Consider the following 25,827-nt stretch of genomic DNA (forward strand, 5'->3'; position numbering starts at 1 on the left):
GTCTGGAAAAGAGGTCCATATGTAAGGCACATCCAGACAGCAACAGCAAGCGTGGTTAGCTTGGGGTATGAGCAAGGTGACTGTGAGGTAGTCTGTGTGCACCAATACTAAGACACCTTAATACAGATTCTTGTCATCTTGCCTTCCCATTCACTTCTGGGATCTCTAAATGTATTCCTCGGTGTTGGCAGTGGAGAGGGAAGAAAAAGAGGTGAAGGCAGAAGGGAGTGGTCAGAAACACCACATAAATCTATATATCTATATATTGGGTGTGTATATATAGAGAGAGAGGGAAGCATGTAGATAGTATGCACATTTACACATACTCTAGCAGGTTGTGGATACTTTATTCCAGGAAATAAAATAGATTTAGTAATCCCTGTCCCTGCCCTGCAGTCCCTGGAGCTCACTGATGCACTGGACCGACCAGTGAGCAGCAGCAGAAATCCTGAGCAGGGCCATGACTGAGCCACGGTCTGGCCCTGGACAGCCTCCAAGGGTTCAGCACCCAACATAACCACAGAACTGTGTAAGCCAGACCAGAATTCATAAACAAAGACAGACCTGCCACATACCATGTTCATTCATGCATTTAAAGACAAATATCATGTAGTTCTAAATGCATTTTACATGAAAAGGTAATGCACTATAAGACAAAACAGAAGTATGATTTTGGAAAGGTTGAGAATTGGCTATGTCTACCAAAACTATAGGTCAGGAAGGCAGATCATCCAAAACATATGCAACGGAATATTTATCCTATCCCATTATTTTGTTAAGAGCCAGGGCTCTCTTCTTCACAAGGGGAGCAGAGGGGTAGGTGCTGAGCTCTGCTCTCTGGGGACAGCGACAGGACCCGAGGGACCCAGCGACAGGACCCAGCATGGAGCTGGGACAGGGGAGGGTCAGGCTGGGTGCTAGAGAAAGGTTCTGCACCCAGACGGTGGTCAGGCACTGGGACAGACTTCCCAGGGCCGTGGTCATGGCACCGAGCCTGCCGGAGTTCAAGGAGTGTTTGGACAACACTCTCAGACACATGATCTGACCATGGTCTGTTTTATTATTATTATTTTGGTTGGTTGGTTGGTTGGTCGGTCCTTTGGGGACCCAGGAGTTGGACTTGATGATCCTTGTGGGTCCCTTCCAATTTGGATATTCTGTGATTCTTTCCAGTGGAAAGATGTTGCTTTATGTCCTCCATTTACTAAAAAATAAAATATTTGAATGTTCAGGTACTTTAATGTTACCTGTACTACAACTCAGATGTCATACGGAGTGTCTGCCAGGAATTTTCATGAGATCTCTGTACAACAGTTGGTTATAAAACACTTCATCAAACATAAGAATTTATGTATATAAAAATAAATAATAATAATAAAAAAAAAAAAAGTGGAGGCACAATTATTTTTTTCTTTCTCTTATAACTTTAATTTATGAAATCTGTTAATGCACATGATCTCACTTTTCTGTTCTGGTTGCTCTTACACCGCTGTCACACAGTTTTACCAAGTACCTGCTATGCTTCTCTTACAGTTAAATGGAATCAACAAAATAAGCCATCCTGCTTATTTGTATTCTGTTCAAGCAACCCTGTTCAGGGGTTTTACTGTGAGATCTGTCATATTCATACTAATTTTTGCCTTACATAAGCTTTAATTCGTTGGCAGCAGCCACTGTTTAAATCTTTCTTATTACCCCAATAGCACTCAGGGATTTTAACTAAAAAAGTAATAATTCTGAGACACATTTAACTACATCTGGTATTATCATATATGAGCATGTTCGTATGAATAACTGAAGTGTAACACAGGGGTACTCAAGTTAGCTTTAGACTAACTTGATGAACAAACTGATTCTGCTCTGGCAGCACACAAGCCTGGTATTTAAAATCTATAATATGCCAGTTAGAAGAGGCTAAGGCTGGGGAGAAGCTGTGGGAGAGAAGGCAAGAAAAAAGAAACCACAAAATGTAAAATGAAGCACATGTTTGTTACTGTCTGTTTCTTCACTACAGGTATCTATGCAGACACACAATATCTATCCACCTGCCTTTGACCACACTGTTACATGTTTTGGCTTCTCAGTGGTTAACCCTACACCAGAAGATCATTAACTGCAGGTGTGAGAACCGGAGGCTGAAAACACAGGCTTGAAAGAGCAGGCTGCACCTCAATGCTGCTGGAGTAGTGCCTGCAGGGGCAACGTTTAGCACATGGGCTGTGGGAAAAGTTGCCATACGCAAGAACTTGGAGGAAACCTACCTCTTGCCTTGATCCCACCAGCCTGCAGGGTCTGACCCTGGGGTCTAGGGCTGTGCTCATGATTTTGAAGTCTTCCAGCACAAGAAGGCAACTTTTACTTAAGCACCTCTGGATCAAGGCTAGGCAACCAGATGAAAGAAGTTCAGTTACTGAACCTGTTTTCACTTTCAAAACTGATACAGCTGTGAATCACCTCAAAATGAAATAAAGCTCTTCTGTTCTCACACAGTTGGCTGTTTTTTAAACATGTATACTAATTGGCTAGTGAGTTCTTTTCCACTGTTCAGGAGATTTTAAAAAATACTTATAAAACCTTGGTGTTCATGTTCACTGTAACTCACCATCTGACTTTTAGAAACAAACTTTTATATTTTGGGTTTTGTTTTGTTGGTGGTGGGTTTTTTGTTTGTTTGTTTTGTTTCCCAGGGACTTTTTTATTGATTTTACAGTACAGAACTACATAAATTCTATGATTTTATTCTTGCTTAATATGTGGCTGGACCTCATGCTGCTGATCACAACTCTGAGGCTGGCAGTTCAGCCAGTTTTCAGCCCATTTTTCTGTTTATTTCTCTAGCCCATACTTCATCAGCTGTCTATGAGAATGTTATGGAAGACAGTGTCAAGGGCCTTCTTAAGGCTTGTATCTGAATCTATCCCAAAAGGCCAATGTGAACTTTACAAAAAGTAATAGCAATATCATATCTAAAAGAAAATAATTTCAGGATAGATAGCTCTTAATTTTCATACTTCTAGAATGTAACATGGAAAAACATTTTATCTTTACATACAAGCTCCACCTTTACCATCACGTTGGCATTATAATTCAAAATTACAGACTGTTCCCTCATTCCTATCCACTCATAGCAAAAAGCAGTACAATAAAATTTTATAGGCCCATCCACTGTACTGTGGTACAACAGCTGTTACCAGCTGCACAAGTTTTATGCTCAATTTAACCATGTTATCAGGCATTTCCCAAGTCACCTTCAAATGAACATTTTTTTCTCCTTCACAGGAAATTTTATAACTAGCAACTTCAAGTCCCTCTTCTGAAGAATTCATACGGAAATTACCTATGAATTTGAAAGATTAAATGTCTTGTCTTGTTGGTTGGTTTTTTTTGTTTTGTTTTGTTTTGTTTTAATTTGTTTGTTTGTTTGTTTTCAAAAAGACTGAAACTGAACGTTATAAAAAAATTGTGTCAATCTCACTAGCAAATTAAAGAGTTTTTTTAAATCTGTCACCATCATTAAATCAAAGGAATTTTATACCTAATCTGTCATTTGCCATAGCTGACAAAACTGAGAGATTTTGTCTGATCGCTTTTCACCTGAATAAATGGACCTGTGCTTTACAAAGACATTCATGCAGAATCAAGACATGCAGATGTACTATTTTAGTGAAGTGTGAGTGAAAATTGACCAACAGGTGCCACACAGGCAGGTTTTGTTTGGTTTGGTTTTAGTGTTTCTCCAAAAGGATGTATTATGGCAAAATTTTATAAGATTTCCACAATTTTCAGATTTCATCCCAGAAAGCAATCCACATCCAAACTAAATATCGGATGAATATTAGGGAAAGGGGTTCTGTGGGGGGTGAGGTACGCCTAAAGAAGAGAAGCAAGGAATCCTGGTTCCCCTTGTGCAATTCCCTGTAAGATCAAGACGTGCAAGCGGACTGCTCCAGGAAGGGCAGAGTGCTGGGAGCCGAGGGGACAGCAAGGGCATGAGGCAGTGTCCTCAACAGCAAACGGCACAGTCCCACTATGTGAGTCCCATGAGAGATGAACAAAGCTGCCCAGTGGCAGTAGCCACGGTCAGCCTGTGATAGGTAAGTGTATGGTGATGAGGCGGGTGCAACATCAAGACAGCAAGTCCACTCAGTAGGTCAGGATTGCTATCAGTGAGGTATATGGTCAAGCACAGCTGGAAGACCGTGACAGCAAAGACTGCAACCAAGGACTTGAACTTAAACACAGCTTCCAAATACATGTAAATTGAGACAGGTTCCTAACAAGGCTTGTTGCACCTCTTTTCACAACTCTCCGAGCAAGGTAACACAGCTACACTACATAAGAGCTAGCCTTTTGCACAGGCAGCCATAGCCCCAGGAGGAGGTGGCTGCTCCTTCCCCTCCTATGAAGTTCTGGTACATCAGAAATCATTCTTCTGTGTGTTTGAAATCATTTTCCTTGGAAGTTATCATTGTGTGCCAAGTACCAAAATAAATTGACAATATAATTTAGCTACACAGGTTAAATACATTAATCATCCTTGTTCTTCAGAAGCAAAGAAAATAAAAATTGATTAACTCAACTAAGAGGGGATGGTTTTCATTAACTGTTTGAATAATAATGATTTTTCATCATATTTTACGCAAAACACTCTTTATAGCTGCCTGCTTACTTAAAGCATTCATTTAGCTGTCTAGTGATCATTTCATGCACTAATGCAAAGTGTATATGAAAATAGTGTCTTGTGTTGATTCACCACAGCTTGCTACCTTTTCTTTCTCCAGCAATTTACCTTCCTAAGAGCAGGAGGGAAATGGAGGAATTTGGTTCTGATATTTACTACACTTAGAGTTGCATAAACAGACCCAAAGCTGCCGCAATACTACAGCCCAGCTGTAGCACAAAGAGAAGTGTTTTTTTCATCCGTGCAGTTGAGCTTCTCCAGTGTTACTACTTCCAGTATTTCAACTGTGAAGTTACTAAGATAACACATCTTCAACAACACACAGCTTGCAATCTATGGCATGCACACTGTTAATTTCAGTGCTATTTGAAACTTTCAGGTCTTCAACAGATAACTAAACAGTTAATAGTTAATAGTATATAGTAACTATATAGTAATATAGTCTTTCACAAGACTATATTCTAAAATTTATCTGCAGATGGAATAATTATATTTCTTAAGCCCCTTAAAATAGCAGGAATGTCATTTAGTTATTTTCAGTGTACACGCACAAGCAGATGAAATGTGAAATAAAGAGGACCGAGAAAAGTTGTGTTGATGTGTAAACATCTAACAACTAGCCAAGGCTTTCTCACTTTGCCATTGGTGCAGAAACTACCCACAGAAAACAGCTTGCCCCTCCCCCCCAAAAATTGAAACAATTTTCTTCATATTTTTCACTTTTAGCTTATTCAAACACTAGTGGTTTGCTTGACAAGTCAGATACGTTCCAAGTATTCATGGAATTAGAATAATTCAGTAAATTATCCTAGGAATAAATAGATGTTGCCAGTACCACATTCCAATGCCTTCTGAATGACACTTACTTAAGATTTTAGCTTCTTACTTTTTCCTGTAATGGTGCAAGAGCTCCTGTGTGAAGGGGAAGCAATTCTATATTGACTTTCAACAGCCATGTTTACTTACATTTGCATGATAGAAGTATACAAAAGAGCAATAACAGTTTTATAGCTGGCATAATCCCTGTCTACAACACTGGCAATCATTGTTACGTCATGGATGTGGAACTGAGGAACATACTCTGAAGTGTAAGCACAGCTGAGATTTCACCAGCACTGAACAGTCAATAAATGCTGCATTTCCACTGATGAGGCAGAGAAATCATATGAAGGAAAAAAAAAAAAAAAAAAAAAAATTCCTCCCAGAGACCCTGGCAAGATTTCTGGTACTGCGTGTAAGCTGCCCACAAGCTTTTGCTACAAAAATGCACTACACCAGTTATATGTACTGGAAAGTAGGGGGGAAAAAAAAAAAAAAAAAAAAAAAAAAAAAAAGTTTGATGTGAGTCTGTTTTATTGAATTGCTTCATAAACTAAGAGAACAGTGGAACCTTCTCCCAGGGATTGTGAAGTTCTGGACTGTGCAGAAGTGCCTAGGCAACTGCTCACTGAAATCAGACCATCATTCATCAACATGCTGCTGCAGACAGGACAGGTACATACCAGATGTTCTGCTCCAGCAAGTCCTAAAAGTTGCTCTCTTCTTTCTCCTTTCTGTGACAGCATTTTCAAAAAGTGACAGAGAATAGGAACTATACCAAACTTTTTCCTGAAAGTGCAAGGTCTATGCAGTCCTTTTTTTTTCTGTTAACTCACTATTCTTTCTGAAACTCCTACACAAATATCATCATCTTAAAATAAATTTCATACTACAGTGTAAATTAGGTTTGCTTTCAAAACAAGTGGCTATTAAAAAAAATACAAATAAAAAACAGCTTTACACAAAATGTAAATAAGCCAAGAAATCTTCACCTACAAAATCCCCATTTTTAGACAAATAAATGTTATTAAGAAAACGAGAGTATTTGCTGCAATAAAAAGTACAAGAGTACAATACTCTGTAATCAGAGGTCCTCTGAAAGTTCAAACATCAGGCAAATGTTTCAGCATTTTCACTCCAGCTTTTCCTTTTTGTTGAATGCTGTTTTTAATGTATGTTGATTACCTAATCAGCTTTATATGCTTTAAAAAAAAAAAAAGTATATATACATATACACCTATCCAAATAGATAGAAGACTTTTTGTTACTGAAACCCTTTACTAGTCTACATCAGCTCATACATCTACCTACAAATCTTGTCTTCTATTACTCCTTAGACATTATGCCTGAAATTCTCTGCACACCTCCTGAATTACTTTTTACCTGTTTATAATATTTTGAGTAAGGGACCTCCAAATGCTTACACTAACTATAAGAATATAGTATAGATAAGAATAAACTCCCTCTCAATTAGCCTAACATTTCCCAATTCTTTTTACAGCAATTTTGAAATGAACACAACCACAAAAAGCATTGAACAAATAGCTCAGACAGAAACTGGTTCTGTGGGATCAGCCCCAAACCAGTTCTGTTTGATACCTTGCATAACAAGAACAGATGTCTGAACTTCTCTCCCTATGCAAATTTAATTCAGTTATCTAGGTGTAAAATCAGAAACTGTTTCATGCTTTTCAAGAGTTAGTTCTCACAACAACAACAACAAAAAAAACATACCAGGCACATTTGAAAAATATATTTATTTAATAATTTAATATATATATATATATATTGAAATAGATATTTGGAAACTCATCTCATTACTGAAATAGCTTATGGAACTAATTTTTGAAAGGTAAACCAAAGAGTAAAAGCCTCACTCTAATGCTTGATGATTTAACTGCAACTATAATGGGTAAAGGACATCGTTACAGTTAAGTAAACAATTTGTAGTTTAGATATATTAGTAAATATTAGTTCATTAGCACCTCAATATAAAGTTTAGGTTTCATGGTATATTTACTTATAAAAAGAAACATGAGATCAATGCAATATCCTAAAACCAATGTGCTACTGAGGCTACATGGAGCTTAAAGCTAAAAATAGTGTAAACAAGTTAAAACACTACAATGAAGGTTTATAAATTACTGACTTATGTAGCATATGTAATATACACAATATCACTTTTACAAAAACATGAAAGTGATTGCAAATCAATAAATAAACATATTAAACAGTAGAATTTCCATAAAATACTGAATCATTGGCTCCATTCTGAACCACGGAGAAAAACACTATCAGTAGTTAGGAATTCTCTTAGAAGAGATTAGATCTCTTCTGAGACCTGTACGTGAAGTAAAAGGCTTACATTATTTATCTTGTGGCTTCTTATTCCCCCTGCAGCACAGCTTAGCATCCTCTTGCTTCCACAACAGTATAACAAATCTTCCTCTAATTTCAAAACAATCATTGTTTAACCACAGGTTTAATAAGACATGAAAACACACAGGAAAATTAAGAAAACACATTATACCCAAGTCCAATCAAGTCAACAAGAATGCTTTTGCTCTACGATTAAAAACTATTTTAAATCAAGTACTGATTTTCATTCTTTGGGACTCCTTCCTTCACCGACTCTGTTACCCACAGCTCAGATACAATCTTAAATTTTTTCCCAAATGTTCTCCTGAGTGCTTTCATCTCTCCTACCCGAGAATGATCTTCACCTATAATGACATGGGAGACACCTTCTTCAAGGCAAGAGACTACTTTTGCCCCATAAAAACGGAGCTCCAAAGCTCTAATTGATAGTCTTGTTCCGTGGATTTTGGTTCTGGGTTCACTGACAACAGCATAACAGTCCACATAAATAGTGTTTCCTCTGAATATACTGAGTTGACAGCTGTTCCATGAGTAACGTTCTTCTAACTCAGCAATCACGTCCAAGGGCATTATTTTATTATCCTTCATTCTTGAGAATACTTCCTTGAGTTGTGCAACATCTGTATCTGCTGTGTAGCTGTCTCCATAGCAATCATACTCACGAGCAAAATGTTCTTTAGTGTCAGGAGACATGTGAATCATAACGGCTGGCTGCCAAGGCACAAGCATTTTGGACTGAAAACACTGCAAAAGCCACTCTGCCTTCACCACATCGTATTTGTTGGAAGCAATGATGTTTTTCACTCTGACGTTCTCAGCTCCTGCGATGACACAGTAAGTGTCCGGTCCAGGGTTCTGTACCACACTCCCACCACATTCGGCTATTCGGCTTTCCAGTTCAGATTTGGAGTGTTTTCCTGTACCTGTCATAACACAAAACTCTACATCTTCAAACACATTTGAAACCTTGTTTACATTAGAAAGATCAGGAGCTTTGAATTGCTCGGCTATTCCGATTACCTTCTTCACCTTCGATACAGTTTTCCTTTTCTTCTCTTGCGGCTCATCATATTCGTCAATATGAAGGTGCTTGGACGCCAGCTTCCCTTCTGCTCTACTTCTGAGATCTGCGAGCATGTCCAAAGTCATGCATTCATACCATTCTTTGTCCTCTCTTATTTTCTCAATTCGGGGGAATCTCAAGGTACAGTCAGTTTTGTACATATCGCTGTTAACAATCTCAGCTGCCTTGACCTGAACGATGACGGAGTTACAAGGTTCAATGTACACTTCAGGTTTTTCAATGCCACACAAAATGTTACAGGGAGGGTCCCTCCTATGGTAGGGCTTCCAGTGTTTAGCCAGTTTCAAACCCAGATCATGCAATTCCTTCATAGTGTAGCCAGAGCCAATGCGACAAATAGAGTGGAAAACAGTAGGTTTTTCGTTTGGAGCGGGAGTCTCTGCAATCGCACACAGAAAATGAGACATCATTCCACCACGTAAGCCCTTTCCCCAGTAACCACCAACGATCAGAAGGTCGAGCTCGTCCATCAGCCCATTGACGTATTCCGGCTTGATTTTTAACCAGCCTTCCCCACGTTTGTCAGGCTTGTAGGTGGACATGGGATCTTTGACCATAATCCCTTCCTCTCTGTTATCGATTGCTTCATTTAAAGCATCAATTACTTCTTTTCTCGTTCTGGCAGTTTTTTTATGTACGACATGTATCCTGCCTGTTACTGGGGTAAATACATTGCTTAAGATCTCGTACCTTTTGCTCAGTGCTTCATGACCCAACTTCTGATCATTAACCATCAGCACATCAAACACACAGAAGCAGGTCTGCAGATCAGAGTCCTCCACCATTCGTTTTATGTCAAATTTGTTTCCTTTCTGCATGAAGGTTTGTGTCTCAGGATTGTAAGCCATCATTTCACCATCAAGAATGCAATTTTGTATGTTGTCTTTAAATACACTATGAATAAATGGTGTTAATGAGCCATCAAGGGGGGAAGCACCAAACTGCTGAGTATAGTCAAACCCATTTCTGGAAAAATATTTATACACATCACCATCTTTGTGCATCTGTATACGTTCACCATCCAGTTTAGTTTCTATGTAGAATGTCTGGTTATTCATTTGTTTCTCAATTTGCTGGACATCGGCAATAGCAGCAAGCATCGGCTTAAAGGCAGAAAATAACGTGATAGAAACATCGCTAAGTGAGACAGTGGGATCATGCAGTTGTCTACAAACTTTTTCCAAATCTGTCGTGACATTGTGTAATTCAACAGCATCGGGATGAAAAATGGAAAATATAGTTTGCTGACTGATACCCAGTTTTAGATCCTTTATAATCATCCGGATGAGCCACTTTTGCTCAAGCGCTGTGCTCTGGGTAATTAACTGAAGAAGGCTTTTCTTTAACTGCCCCTTGTTTCTAGCAGCATTATTGTTAGCTATGGCATCTAACAGTTCGTTGACCTGTTCCACTGTCAGCCTGCCTCTTTTGGGGCTCCTAGGTTTTAAGACAAAGTATGCAATCATGGCAAAGTCTCCAGCATCCCCACGCGAACCGGCAGGCGTCCTGTAGTTTAAAAGCTTTGCAGCATCCTTCCCATCTTTGGGCAAATTGAGCAGCTCGATGTACAGCTTGGCGAGCATGGTTTCCTTAATCCCGTACGCCATCCTCTCCCTCTCCAGCTGCGGGAGAATGAGCCGCATGGCCGGATAAAACGAATCGGTGACGTCCTTCTCCTTCTGGTGAAGAGCGTGGTGGAACTTTCTCCACGAGTCCAGGAAGTCCTTGAAGTACTTGGTTTTCTCCGGCCGGGTCTTGCAGGCCTGCATCCGCTCCAGGGTGGCGCACAGGTCGGCGAAGGGAACGTGCGAGGCGACCGTCCGGCGAGGGGGCGGCTGCGGGGAAGCCATCCGAGACCCTTCCTCGCTGAAACGGGAAAATATATATATATATATATAAATATTAAATACAAACATAAATATATCAATATAGTCGTGGAGGAACAGCAATTTAAGGTGTTTTCCGTGAGGATTCTGCGGGTTCCTGCGGTTCCCGGTTACGGCGCAACGGCCCCCTCACCTCCAAACCCCCCCCCCCCCCCGAGTGCCGCTGCCATGGCAACGCAACGGCCCCGCAGCGGAGCGCGGGAAGGCGGCGGCGGCGGCGGCGGGGGGGGCGCCGTGAAATAGGGAAGAGAGAAGGAAAAGGTTCACCACCCCCGGAGGGGACCTACGTGGAGCCGGTGAAGCGCCGGTGAAACCCGCAGCCGCAGCGGCCGCCCCTCGCCCCTTTGCTCCGGAAGGGGAGGAGCGCGGCGGCGGCGGCGGCCGGGCGCTCCCCCCCCCCCCTTCCCACACACGCAGTGGTTCGGTCCGACGCGGAGGGGAGGGGGGAGAGGGGAGCGCGGCGGCCGCGCATGCGTAGTGAGCGCTGCCGCGGGGGCGGCGACGGCGGCGGCGGGGCCCCGGGGCGGCCGGGCCCCGTGAGGAGAGGAGAGGAGGAAGCGGAAGCGGGCAAGGCAGAGCCTGAGCCGGAAGCGGAAGCGGCGGCGGGCGGCTTCCTGCCTGGGCAGCGGCGGAGGTCGGAGCTGGGGGCCGCGCTCGCCCGGGGCTGCGGCGGCGGCCGCGGGAGGATGAGGCGGGTGCGTCCCCGGGGCGCCGCGAGCGGGGCGGGGGGGCCCTGGGGAGCCGCCGGGGGATGGGGGGGAGGTTGTGGGCCGGGAGCTGCCGGCTCGCGGTGCGGGGGGCCGGGTGAGCGCCGCCCGGGCGAGGCGGGGCGTTCGCTTGGGGTAAGAAGGGGAATGGCTGCGGTAGGGGCCTTGGGGTGCAGCTGGAGGGGCTGGGGGCCGTGCTCGCTGCTCGGCTCCGGAGGTGCCCCTGGATTGGTCTCCTTAGCGCGGTGCCGCCGGTAACTGAGGATGTGCTCGGGGGAATCGCTGGGGATCCGCGGTAGGGTGAGGGGGAGAAGCATAATGAGAGTTACGCGGGCTGCATTTTCAGTTATGGGTGTGCACCGCTCGGTGTGGAGCTGTGGGAGTGCGTGTGGTGGGAGAGGTGGCCTCCTGGTTTCAACAAGCGGCCTGCGAGGTTCTGAGGCTGGGTTGTCCATGCTCTGTTTTTTCTGTAGGCATAGATGCTTAATTAGGGATAGCTACTTTGTTGTAACTTTTCTATAAGAGTTTTTCTCGAGATCAACAATTACCTAAAAGGAGGCTTTAGCGATGCGGGGATTGGTCCTAAGCACCAAGTGTTAAGGTGAGAAAGAGTTGGCCTTAAGTTGCATCAGGGGAGGTTTAGGTTGGATGTCAGGAAGGATTTCTTTACTGAAAGGGTTGTGAAGTACTGGAACAGGTTGCACCAGGAACTGGTTGAATCACCATCCCTGGAGGACTGGAGGACTTCAGAAAACGCGTAGATGACATGCTCAGTGACATGGTTTAACAGTGGGCTTGGCAGTGCTAGGTTAAAGGTTGGAGAAGATGATCATGGAAGTCTTTTCCAAGCTAAGCGATTCTAGGGTTTTAATAGTAAGAAAGTGTAGTTTTCCTGTCCTTATTAAATATCTTGTAGGTTTTCTTTAAGACAAGTGTCTCCTGCAAATCTCACTTTTGATAGCTGAGGACTGTTGCTACTTAAGAAATTCTGATGTATGAGTAAATGTAAAATTTGTATAAACCTGATCTATGTCTAGAGAGGGTGGAATGAGGCATGCACAAATCTCTCCAGGTTTTTTTTTTCTGTATTCTTAAAACCACCACATTGGTTTCAAAACTGTAATGAAATCTTAAGGGCTGCAGTGACTGCTAAAACTTTTTCAAAGCTATTGAAAAAGAGCAGCCTTAAACATCTGAATGCTTTTCTTAAATGTAACTTTAAGCATGCAAATACACAGACTAAAAGTTAGCTCTAAGGAGGCAGTGTAAATCTAACATAACTCGATTATTATGTGCTATATATGTTTCATATTATATGTTATATGTGTAGTCCAGGATTCTTCAGCATGGTTCTCGAACTTCATTACCAGCTGGTATTTTCAAGTTTAACAGCTCTTTCAAGGAAGAGTTGAGCTTGACAGGAAGAGCTTGAATATGGTATGCATGGCATCATCCTTAAAGCAGGTGCATAACTTCTAAGGGTACTGGCTGCTAGCACTTCTTAAGCTTCTGCAAAATAATTGAAGACAAACAGTGATTGCGTGTTTAATTGAAAAAGCAATTTTACTCAAAGTTCCCAAATGGAATTGTCTTTCAGGCAGAAATGAAGCACGGGAAATCATCACGTCCAAAGGTAAATTTTTTATAATGTGATTAGTGTGTGAAATTAACAGTTTTAATATTAAAATGTAGACAAAGGCAAAAAAATTCAACTAGATCTGTGGCAAATACAAAAGTAATTTCTACTGCTGTTCAAAATGAGTGGGTAATTGTTCCCATGCACATAAGTTTGAACTTAATGTCATTATCAACTGAAGACCACAAAAATTTAAGTCTTTAAAATTAGCATTGGGGCACAGCAGAATGATATTAAAACATCTAGATCATGAACACTTTTTTTTCTCTCAGAGTTTTTGTTGTCCTGAGTGATTTATATTCTTAGTAGTTGCATTAAGTATGGAGCGTGTAGCTCGTATGATAGAGCACAGAGATCTGACTGTGGTGATATGTCCTGATCCTGGACTGCGGGTTCAGCAGTGGAGATAGATGCAAGGATGTATGCGTGTACCAGAGATTGAGACTCGAGATTGTCAAATTTCACGTCTGCTTTGAGATGTGGCACAGTTTGAAGCTTTATAAACAGAATTTGTCGTTACTGGTCTTTAAGCAAGGTGGGTTGTTTGAGGCACAGCAGCACTCTGACAGAGTCTTACTTTCAGTTAATTCTGAACACTGACTTCCATCTAGTTGCTGTTCTTCTGTGTTAAAGGTTTCTGTCATAGAACTTTGCATTTCAGTTCTGTCGTCTCATAAATTTACAAGCATCATCAATAAACTTGGAGGAATTACTGTCATTCACGAAGGCTAGCATCCCTAATATAGCTTTACCAAAGGGATAGGAAGAAACATGAAGCAGTTAGATGCTAGACAAAATACTTCTGATTATGCTTGTGGCTAAGAAAGCACCATCTGTGAGGGGAGAGCAGAAGACCTGGGTTTATATAGTCTGGAGAAACTGAAGGTAGGTTACGTGGAGGTTAATAAACACTGAACTAGAAGTAGTGAGTTTGTTACTCAATCTTTCTTGCTGTTAAGTATTGGGAAATATTTTCCAGTAGCTAAGAGCAAGTAGCAGCTTATGTTTAAATTTCCATTTATATAAAAGTTATCTATGGAAACATCTACCAGATAAAACACTGACTTACTGACTTACATGCCAAATTAAATAAAAAAAAAAAAAAAAAAAAAAGGAAAACCACCTTCCTTATACTTTTTTTGTATCCTCTGCCATGAACGGGATTATGCACTTCACTCATAAGAGAGAAGCCGCAATATATTTATTGATGAAAATAGCGATATAGTGAAGCTAAACGAGGTCACTTCATTGTTTCCTGCATACAGGACAGGGTCAGACTACTAGCTTCAGGGAAGCCCTCACGGTGAGTCACGAGGTTCAGAATGGACGCCCTTTTGCTGTCCAAACTCCAAAGAGTCTAGATACAACCAGATCCTATCCCAATCCCAGACTTAATGGTTTCTGCCTAATGGATTATATGCACAATCTATCCTTCTTATCACTTAGCTAAGGCTGCAAAGTTTCAGCGTGCTTAACAAGTTACTTGCAAAGTTTTAACTAGCTCTTAATGAGTATCTGTTGCAGGTAAGGAATTTTGGTCTCAAGGAGTAACCTTGAGAATCGTCCCTGTTCAGGGGGAAGATCATGGCATGCAGTCTACTGCAGTACAGGAAGGTCAGCAGGCTCTGGGCTGTTCCCTGTTTATGGGGTAAGACGATTGACTGCTAGCCATATTTGCACACCAGCCATATGTGGTTGGTGCACGCTCCGTTAGCTCTTGGATCTATCTCCTGCAAGGCCACCTTGAGCCCAGACGCGTTCATCACGGCTGCCACCAATGGTTATCCCCCAAGAAGGCTTACAGGTGAAAAGATCAGGTTAATAGGACAGGGCAGAGTGCACCACCACAGCCCCTAGCTTACTTTAAATAATCAGCAGTACTGTTACTATGCGTGCTGTAAAAGGGGATCAACCTTAAGAAAGAATGCTTTTTGAGGGGTTAATGTTTTTATCTGGCAAATCAGAAAAGAAAACTCGTGGAGAAACCTAGTTTCTCCAGCTGAAACAGAAGGCCTGGCATTGGCCAGCTTGCTGACTTCCCTTGGTTTCAGTATCTCCATCTGTAATACAGGGATGATGTTTCATGCCATCTGTCTGCAGAGCTGTGATACTGCTAAACTTCTAATAGTTGAAGGCATTAAAAGTGAGATTATCCTTTTAAACAGTTGGCTGTTCAATATTAACTAGTCATATTTGCAGGTGACATAGAAAATAATTTTAAAAGGTCTTATTTTTGAAGAGGTAAAGGGTACCTGCTTCTTGCTATAGCTGGAACATCTTAAGGATGGCTTATGGACTTCTTCGTGTAGTCTAGGAACAGAACTAGTCATGACTAGAAAAAGAAATGTGCTTTTCCAGGTCTCAGGTGCACTGTTTCTCAGGTTGACTAGCTCAGACATTGAAGTCCAAATATGTTCTCTTTCCTTCACTTTCTGGCATCCAACTAGTCACAAAATACAGAGATACAAGAGAATTGTAACGTAATTCAATATGGAATTTTTGCATCAGAAGATGTTATTCTATAAAGTGTTTGAAAGATAACCTTACTGAATTAAAACACAGATATCACTCCCTGTATACAAAAAGGATGTGCATATGCTTTAAATGGAAGTCTCTGTATTCTACTATTCAGGTCAGAGAAGGTGTATTTAGAAGGCTTGCTACCTTGGACTCCCCAGAAAGCATAGTTTGTAGCTTTCTTGAGAATGAAATTGTGCTCCCTTAGTCTTTTCCAGGTCTGTGTGCATGTTTGAGAAACCATAATTTTCCATGCTGTTGATCCTTTAATTGCTGTTGGAAGGAGGCAGGCAAGAACCTGGAAGAAACCTGTATCTTTGCTCTCTCACACAAAAAAGCCTCGCATCAAGGTGTGAGGTAGACGTGATTCAGGCCTGGTAGCAGATGAAACTAGTGAAGTTTCATGTAGCTGGGAAGAAAAGCCGAATGGTCAAGCAGTTGTTCATTAGTGCGGGGTAGTCAGCCTTACTGAAATATGTTAGGTGAGTGTGAAACAATTAAGCGTAAACTACACCACCCCATAACATGTTGAACACAAGCTATGTTTCTACTAAAAGCTGACTGAAATACCCTGAGTATGTGTTGGATTTGGGTTTTGTTAAAAAAGAATTGAGTTTGACCTATGAAGTCCTGAGTTTTACTTTCACTACATATTTGTAGTCTGGGTTGAGTTCTAGTTGTAGGATACATTGGCTTTTCTCTCTGGTAGAAAAGCATTTATATATACACACATAGCAGCAGTATGTCAGAGTTGTATAATACTCAGTAGTATTGCCCTAGAAAAATGGGAATCTGTGCACAAGGGAAGATAACGTGGCTTATAAAGCCATCAGAGGATGTCTCCAAATACAATCCATAGTGTATGTGGGATAGCCATCTGCAAGACTTGTAATCATCTTACGTAAGATTTTTTTACCAGTCATTTTTAATGATGGGTCTATTTCTCTTCTGTGAACTGCTTGTTGAGAGTTTTTTGGACGTTTCATTTTGTAATGAAGTAATCGAAATTGTATAAGGGGGTAAGAGAAGTGTTTTTATTGTGTGGTTATCAATGTTAGCATTCTTAGTCTTCAGTGCGGGAAATGTTTGTCTACCTCATTAGGGAATTCTGTTGGAAGTTGAAATACCTACTTCACATCTGTCCTAAATGGTTCACAAGAATTAAATTTCTATACAGACAATATTTGTGCACACTTGGATTTGGATATTGAACATGAATTCCTCATACAAAAAAAAAACAAACTTGGGATAATTGATCCCTAAACTACTTTAAATTTCAATGGTTCTATATTTTGAATAGATAGACTGTATAAAAACATAATTTCACATTGATTGCATTTGGTGAATATCTGAGTCTTAAGGTGTAACAGGTTTACTTATATATTTGTAACTGTGTAAAGCAGAGATGGCAGTTTTTCGTGGTATTTTTGCTTAATTGACGTATATGGGGAGTGCAAAGGCTGTGACTACAGAGGTGGCCTTTTATATCTTGATCCACAGAGATTTAATCTGTTATCATTGAGCACCACTCTCCTCATTTAATGGTGCACGTGTTTGTCATAAGTCTCTTCAGTTTCGGACTACATAGCAGTTGTGCTTTCACTGATCAGAGAATAATGCAGGTAGCTGACTGTTCTCAGTCAGCTGTGTGATGACAGTTTTGTTATTCAGCTTACTGATCTGTTATTCTAAAACTTGTAAGTCAGAACTAATCAAAATATAGCAAAACTTCTGTTATAAATGTAAGTACAGTGTGGGATCTTGGTGTCTCTTCTGAGTGTTTTGCGTGTCGCTCTATAATCACAGTTGATTGAGGTTTTGAAACACAGCTACTGAATGATAGCTGACCCTGTGTGCCTTGTTAGCCTTGAGTGGTTGCAGAGTGAAGTGCATAGGCTTATTGAATGTTCCTCTTGGCCTTAATCGAGCTACTTTTGTTTGTGCTCTCTGAATTATAGATTTACTTTTGAGAAGCTTGCACAAACTCATCTGTATGTTTGCTGCCTAGGTCAGTAGTGTAATAAATGGCTCAGGATTCAAGTTAGGATTAAATGAAAAAATAGGATTTATTAAAAGGATATAAAGGAATAGAGGTAAGCAAACAGCGCTGGGTGCACCGGGAGTCTCCGCTCCACCAGGATGCACACCAGTTACATCAAGCAGCTGATTTTTATGCTCCTAGATTAATACATATTCATTACTACTTCTAAAAAAATAGATTATTATAATTAGCTTCCAGGGTCCAGTCCCTCCTACTGGAGCATGCGCAGTCTCCTCTGGGGGTCTCTTCTGGGGGTCTCTAGGGGTCTTTCATGTTGAAGGCTCGTAGTCTTCCTCTCCCCCTTTGTACTTACTTGGCACCATACCAAGTTTATAGAACATTCTCTGCAGGTCTTGTCTCCCAGCCATCCTTCAGCTTCTTTTTCCTTCCTCTTAATCTCTCGGCCCCCCCTAACCAGATACCAAAGATCCGCATAGTATCCCATAACAGTCACTAGTTGTTATCAGTTGTTCTGAAACTCCCAGACATCAAACACAAACAGCTTTCTTATTTGACGCTTCACGAGTAATTAAAACATTCTTCCCCAGCCATTCACAGACACATCTATAGCAGTGTTAAGTTAATCTCGAAGAAGACAGGAAAAAAGGCTGTAACTGTTAGAAATAGAAGTCCGGAATAACATAAGCAAACAGGTTCATAAATTTAAGGAGTGTTTTCTGAAGAAGTGATAAATTGACTAGAATGAGGGGGAGACTGGGACACACTGCAGCTGTGGTTCAAGAATTAAATTGCCAGTGCAGGGCCCAGAGGCAGACAGGATTCAAACAGAATTGTTCTTTATGGACACGAATTGTTAAAACATTCCTCACAGTAGGGATGACTGAGGGAAAACACTTCATGGTTACACTCAACCGATTTTTTGGAGCCACTGTTGGATATTGCCCATTTGAAATAATGCAAATGTAATTTTTGAAAGTTTCAAAGACTTGTCTTTGCTTTTCTACCTGTTTTACAGAACTATATGTTTTCCAAATTCCATAGGAGTTTCACTCCAAGTTTGACGCTTATGCTTTTGTGTAATGTTGACTTTTATGTAATAAAATATCATTTCATTTTTTCCTTCCATATTTATGTCGTCTTTTTTTTTTTTTTTAACAGGATTTACTCGGAGTAAAAGATTACTGACTACTACAATGGAAAAGTCATGGATGCTTTGGACCTTTGTTGAAAGATGGCTACTAGCATTGGCTTCCTGGTCTTGGGGTCTCTGCCGTATTTCTCTTTTACCTTTAATAGTAACTTTTCACTTGTATGGAGGCATTATACTACTCATACTAATATTTGTGTCGATAGCAGGTATATTATATAAATTCCAGGATGTGCTGCTTTACTTTCCTGAACAGCCCTCTTCATCACGTCTTTATGTTCCCATGCCTACTGGTATACCACATGAAAATATCTTCATCAAAACCAAAGATGGAGTTCTTCTCAATCTTATTCTGCTGAGATACACAGGGGACAATGCAGCATATTCTCCAACCATCATTTACTTTCACGGCAATGCAGGCAACATTGGCCACAGGTTGCCAAATGCTTTGTTAATGCTGGTGAACCTGAAAGTAAACTTAATCCTTGTTGATTATAGAGGGTACGGAAAAAGTGAAGGAGAAGCAAGTGAAGAAGGTTTGTACTTAGATTCTGAGGCTGTGTTAGACTATGTGATGACTCGGTCCGATCTTGATAAAACAAAAATTTTTCTCTTTGGCCGTTCCTTGGGGGGAGCAGTAGCTATTCATTTAGCTTCTGAAAATTCCCATAGGATTTCTGCCATCATGGTTGAGAACACCTTTCTTAGCATCCCACACATGGCCAGCACTTTATTTTCTTTCTTTCCAATGAGATACCTTCCTTTATGGTGCTACAAAAATAAATTTCTGTCCTACAGAAAAATATCTCAGTGCAGAATGCCTTCACTCTTCATCTCTGGGTTGTCTGACCAGTTAATTCCACCAGTCATGATGAAGCAACTTTATGAATTATCCCCAGCTCGGACTAAGAGATTGGCAATTTTTCCTGACGGAACTCATAATGACACTTGGCAGTGCCAGGGATATTTCACTGCACTTGAACAGTTCATCAAAGAAGTAATAAAGAGTCACTCCCCTGAAGAAATGGCGAAAACATCATCCAATGTAACAATAATATAACTGATACTCTTCTTTGGGGTCAGGGGAGTACCTGCACTGTACCTTGGTTTGTGAAAAGTGGTGAAAGAATGTCAATTTTTACATGTGTGTCATGTCTGTACTTGCCTAAAGAGTGAAATTAAAGTTGGAAAGGTCTGATGCTTTATTAAGAAGTTCCGGATAACTTTTACATTTGCAACATTGTAAATGAACCATTTTGTCTTTCTCATACTTTTTTGATATGTCCATATAATCCATTTGTTTGATATGTACAACAGATGCTATTAAAAGAAAAAAAAAATGCTACAAGAGTAGTACAGAACATATTAGTTTAGAACAGTGGGAGGCTTCAATGCTGTATGTGTGAGCTTTTTGGACAATCATGGTTAGCACAATGATTTGTTGTTTCTCTTAGAGTTTATTTAAAGTGTGCCATGCATGAGATAGTGTTTTATTCCTTGAAACTTTATATTATGCAAGATGGGAAGTCTTTAATGTGCTAAATAATATAAAATAACATTAATGTTAGAGTATACTTACAGGTATACTATCCTCAGTTATTACTTTTTTTAATGGTTATGCATACATATATAGTTCAAACTGCAACTGAGGAGGAAAAGACACTTTCCCTGTTCTCATTTTACTGTTTGCATTTTAGCGTTGCCCATGAAGTTGTATGTGCCTAAACGTGGCTGGTGGATTTTGCCCAGACAATTTCTTCACAGGAAATAGAAGTAACCCTCAAAAAAAAAAAAAAGGCAGTGTAATTTAACTCTTAAAGCTCTTGTCCACCCCAAGCTCACATCATTAACTTACAGTCAAACTATTTATTGCTGTTTCTAGCCCGTGCACTTGAGGTGAGATTTCCCAGGCAGGATGGTGAGTGTGATAGAGGGAAGTATCACACAAGGTAAAAGTATCCCATTTGTGTTTGGGTTTAGGCTGGTTTAGTTATAAGTCTGTGCCCTTTGATTTATTTATGCTACTAAAAGAAACAATTACCAATGATCACATGATTATAGAGTAACCTACAGAGCTGTTACAGTGAGGATAATATTTGGCAGACATAAGTTTTTTCATACTTTTATCCATCTGCTTACAAATCTTTTACAGTGAAAGTAGCCTATGTGAACTGAGTTTTCTTATACTGAGACTTTTGAAGGTAGCATCACACCATTTCAAACCAGCAATACTTAAATTGAGAGCTTGATTGTGACTGAATGGTGGTTTTTTTTTTTGGCTTCAAAGGGACCTAATTCTGGGTAGTTATATCAAAGTTACATGGTATTAGTTCAGTTTATTGGAATGTGTTGTGTAAATCTCTTCTACAGGTTTAATTGCTTATCTGCTGCAGCTGATAATTTGCCTCTTCAAAATCCTTTTATGGGAAGGAACTGTGGAAAATCTTCCACAAAACCTGTACAATTCCCCTTCAGAATGAAATTTTTAAATTAACCTTTTTTTTTTTTTTTTTTTTTTTTTTTTTTGCAATGATGCCCTGATTCAGAAAAGCATCTCAGCACACGCTTAAAATCTGTTTCCTTATGGGGGCAGTGGTATTTTAAGCTTGTGCTTAAGTTCTCTTGTTGAATAAAACTGCTTTCCTGAACTGGTGCTTTAATAGTTATGCCACCAATTCACAGGTTTACTTTCACTTATGTATTGTCAGAGTTGAAGGTAGGGTGATAAATCTTTTACTACAAAAACTTAAATGTGGTCTTTTTATTTTCTTTTCATAAACACAAACACACCAGAAGTTGCTGCTATCTCTGGTAAGTATCTTTCATCATCCTACTACTAAGGTTTGTTTACAAACAATTGAAAAAGGTATAGGGGAAAAAAAAAAAAAAAAAAAAACACTTTTGGACCTGTAGACTTAAACCATGGAAGACAGAGCATAGTTTTGAATCTGAGTGAAACTGAAACCATTTCTGATGTTCAGTGGTGATATTGGGTGGGGGCAAGATATTGGTGTAGTTTGGACTAGGAAGGTTGGAGAGAGGTGTCTATATAGCAAGAAGTTGTTAATAGACATAGCATTTCCTTTCTGTGATGTATCCTAAAACAGTACTAAGTTCTTCCATCATCTCTGATCCATTGTTTCAGCTGTTTCATATTGCTTTAGAATTCAGGTGGAGGGATAAAGGAGAGACAAGGAAGGCTGAGGGCAACCATTGCTTTTTCTGAAAGCAAGTTAACAAAGCCAAAAAGTAATTACTTGTTGGAGGCTGCGTGCAGATAAATAGTTGTTTCAGAAATTGTCATAGTTTGCCATTAAACACCATTGTCTTTCATTAAATGTGGATTTCCAAAATAACAGAGGACGTTTTACCCTGCTCCGCACTAAAATACATTCAAGAACCTCACACAAAATCACTGCCAGTACCCTTCCAACCTTCTGTATTATGTGGCACTTCTGTACAAATAAAGTATTCACATTTGGGTCCACAGTTAAGTCAATGTCAAATGTGTGGCCTTGGATTATGGAAATCAGGAGCTGTTCATAGTGCACTGTATCTAAACACTACTTTTGATTATCAAGCCATATCTTCTCACTATAGTGTCTGCAGGACCTAAAAATGCCTGGTTTTGCAAAGTACCAGGTATGCTCTCATCATATATGCATACTTAATGTGGTTTCTTCCAGCTTCCACGTAAGCACGTTTTTGCTTCTCCCTTAATACATTGGACACACACATTTGTGGCTGAATACCTACTCTATTTTTTCATTGCTTTGGCTGTGGAATCCACTGAAGGAAAAGAGGAAGGAAATAATTATGCAAATTTTCCAATGCTGTAAATATGATCTAAAGGAGGGAGAAGGGGGAAGAAGCTTGTTGCTGACAAGACTTGTTTTTGTTTTGTGGTCTGTGATGGCAACTTACGGTTTGCTGCTGAAAGCCATTTTCAGACTGTACATTACATCAGTAGTAACAGCTTTAAATTGCCAAAACATTATGATTGCATTGTATTTACTCCAATTAATGCTGTTATATATTTTCCCATACCAGTTCTCCATTTGTGTATAAATGTTTCCTAAGTGTTTGTCCTATGTATACATACATTTCTAGTTTGCGAAGAGGAAGTTGACGTATTTTTACAGGTTTGTAAGAAAGCCTCTTGGCTTGAATATATTCTTTAAAGGAATTGTCTCTTTTATAAGAGGAACTTGCTTAAGGATTATTTTTTTTTTTTTTTTAAAGTTGGAGGGAAGGGTCAGGAGTTGAACTAGAACAGCTGTAGCTGTAGAGTCCTTGTGAGGAATCATCTAGTATGAGACCTTGTGTGCGTGGTTTTAATTAGTGGAAATACTTGAGGCTTCCTACTGACCCAAGTTTACATTCCCAGTGTTTGCTTCTGAACTGTGAAACGTAGAGCGATTAACTGTTTTCAGATGGGAAAAAAAAAAAAAAAAAGTTAACTGAAATAACTGCCCTCATGTCCATTTCTCAGGTAAAATTAGAAATATAGCACAAATGCATTTGGTCAGCTATGGACAATCTCTCAGTTGAAGGGCAAATGGATTAACTATTTATATCGGATATGCATATCAGCGAGTCTTAGCTAATCACTTGTGTCACGTTGGATGTTCATAGTGAAGAATGCAAGGCTGAATTGAGATTCCAAGGTATGGTCTCCTAATAGCAAAGCAATGCTGGCATACCTCCATTTGTATTTCATAATTTAATTCTTGAGAAGTATATTTTTATTTTTGTTAATGACAGGTGATTTTGCTAAGGGCACTCCTGCCAAATACGAAATCAGTGCCTCCTGCATGTAGTGGGATCAGCCTGGTGTATCCAGACCACTCTGGATCCACTAACCTAATCCACTGTCAATTAAGAATAATTTAAAATACCATCCTGCTTGTATAACTTAGAGTAGAATTCACAAGAGTGTAGATAGAGAAAGTATATATTCAAGTTCTAAATGACATATTTTGAATTCAGAAACACTCGCTGAATAAATGATGCAAGCTTTCTATTTGATTTTTCTTTAGTGTATAGTTGAAGGAAAAATGTCTTTTAAAGTATTCTTAAGTTTTGTAGACAAAGCATAAATGTAACTGTATATGTGCTAATTGTGGCAAAGTTTTACATTCCCATTCTAGTCTGGTTTTTACAATAAAATTAATTTTACAAAAAAACACACTTTTCTATTTTTATGTACTGACATATGCAATAAATTGATACATTAAAAGTGCTGTTAATGTCTTATTCTAGTTTGTGGAATGTCTTTGGTATGAGTACAGGGGTATTCTTGTGTGCATGGTATCTTGTCAGCCTCAAGCTATCAATTTCAGTCACTTACAAAACAAACCAGAGCACATGGAATAGACATCTGCATTGTTAGAGGTGGCATTTGTGGAAAGCTATTACAACAGGGGAAAAAAGCTGAATTAGAGCTATCCATCTCTAAGCTTTGTCATACATCCTTGATTTCACCAAGCATTGGTAAGTAAAACTGATGCTCAGTAGCTCTCCATCACTTTCTATCACCTACTGCATTTTAAAACTTTGATCTAGGGGACTGAGAGGTGGTCTGAGCAAGTAGCTTAGGAAATATTTCTAAATGTGCTACTGGTCCTCTATCAGACTTAGTTAACGCACATAGCTGCAGTGGGATACTCAGACTGAGGTGGTTTCTGCTTCCTTAAAGAGAAATGTGCGATTAATCTTATAGCACCTCTGCTGCTATCCCACATTGTTAATGTGACATACCTGGAAAATAAGGACTTACTGCTGCTTTTTCTGAAGCTGCAAAATGTGTCCTCTCCTGGTTTACTGAAAGGCTTCTAGTTCAATTTCAGACTAATACATAGGAGGTAGGGGAATTCTAGATGATCTCTTGAAGCTTCATTCAAAATACCTATTGATTTTGAGTGAAGTCAAGGTATTTCTAATCCTTAAAAAGGAGACAAACTAGAGTAGCAACTCTACTGGTGGATTTGGGTACTTCATGTGAATAATAGCCTTCCTGAATTAAAAGTAGTTTGATGTCTTGTGAACAATGTCACTAAACCTTATTTGAGCAGTGCTACTCTGAAGAATACAAGTCAAGTAATACAAGTCATTTGCTTTTTGTTATGTGAAAATTGTAAAGCAGCTGTTCTATGAAAAGCAACATACACTGTGGTCTGAACACCTCGAAAAGTTCCATGTGATGCTATATTCATTTTCTTAGTATATTATGTGTAGGCCCATATTGACGGAAGTATGGCATATGAATTTCTCAGAATTTGCAAGGACTGCCTAAATCACAGTAAAAATTTGTAAATGCATATGAACATCTAAACAAATGCTAGAAATGAAACCTAAACCAAGGGCAGCAGGCCTGCTATCCATGAAAAAGATAATAGGTAAGATCATGGGAAAACACTGAACCACTGGCTAAACAAAAATGGTTTGCCCCCAAGATACTAAATAGGCCTGAACTTTAAATCCTTTGGACCCTTTTCAGGTTCTTAACTTTTGACTTTTTACAGAGTTCTCTCTCTGTAAGTAGATAAGGAAGATAAACTGAGTATTTCTGGAATTGTGCTGAAAACATCAATGTGATTAATTTGTTATGCTTCAGCTTGAGTGGGTACAGAATAACTCTCCTCTGTCTTGAACAACAAATTTCCTTTCTCTGAAAAATAATGCAATGTAAGGGCAGGCATGTTTTTAATGCATTACAGAGCTTGGTTTTACCCATCTACTGACAGATACATCTTTATTAGTCTTCAGCAGTGAGCTGAATAATGCTGTACTGCAAGGGTATAGTTGCTGGCATAAAACCTAATTGTGTTCATTTTCCAAGTTCCAGAGAGATGTTGCTGCTAGTTTTGACAAGCAGTTAGGGAGCAGATTCTGCTGCTTGAAGATTGAAAGAAAGGAAGTTCTACAGCTGTTTTGCATTATGCTTACGTCTGGTGTGGGGTAATTATT

General features: G+C 39.8%; 2 protein-coding genes across 4 annotated transcripts; one reads left to right on the forward strand and one right to left on the reverse strand.

Annotated features, from left to right (window-relative positions):
• Positions 1–7,238: 7,238 nt before the first annotated feature.
• LIG4 (DNA ligase 4) lies at positions 7,239–11,389 on the reverse strand. Its single transcript, XM_082774950.1, has 2 exons — positions 11,137–11,389; positions 7,239–10,829 (listed from the first exon to the last, which is right to left on the reverse strand). The coding sequence occupies exons 1-2, from the start codon at positions 11,319–11,321 to the stop codon at positions 8,084–8,086; spliced, it is 2,931 nt and encodes a 976-aa protein (XP_082631076.1). The 5' UTR covers positions 11,322–11,389; the 3' UTR covers positions 7,239–8,083.
• A 47-nt stretch (positions 11,390–11,436) lies between these two features.
• On the forward strand, positions 11,437–24,076 carry ABHD13 (abhydrolase domain containing 13). Of its 3 annotated transcripts, none has more exons than XM_082775079.1 (3): positions 11,439–11,544; positions 13,154–13,189; positions 18,870–24,076. In XM_082775079.1, exon 3 carries the CDS (start codon positions 18,905–18,907, stop codon positions 19,916–19,918), a length of 1,014 nt encoding a protein of 337 aa, XP_082631205.1. In that variant the 5' UTR covers positions 11,439–11,544; positions 13,154–13,189; positions 18,870–18,904; the 3' UTR covers positions 19,919–24,076. The 3 variants fall into 3 exon arrangements, with proteins under 3 accessions (XP_082631207.1, XP_082631205.1, XP_082631206.1); XM_082775080.1 differs by having other exon boundaries at positions 11,496–11,544; positions 13,158–13,189; XM_082775081.1 differs by lacking the exon at positions 13,154–13,189 and having other exon boundaries at positions 11,437–11,544.
• Positions 24,077–25,827: the final 1,751 nt, after the last annotated feature.

Source organism: Aythya marila (assembly GCF_965140915.1).
Source record: "Aythya marila genome assembly, chromosome: 1".
Classification (NCBI taxonomy): Eukaryota; Metazoa; Chordata; class Aves; order Anseriformes; family Anatidae; genus Aythya; species Aythya marila.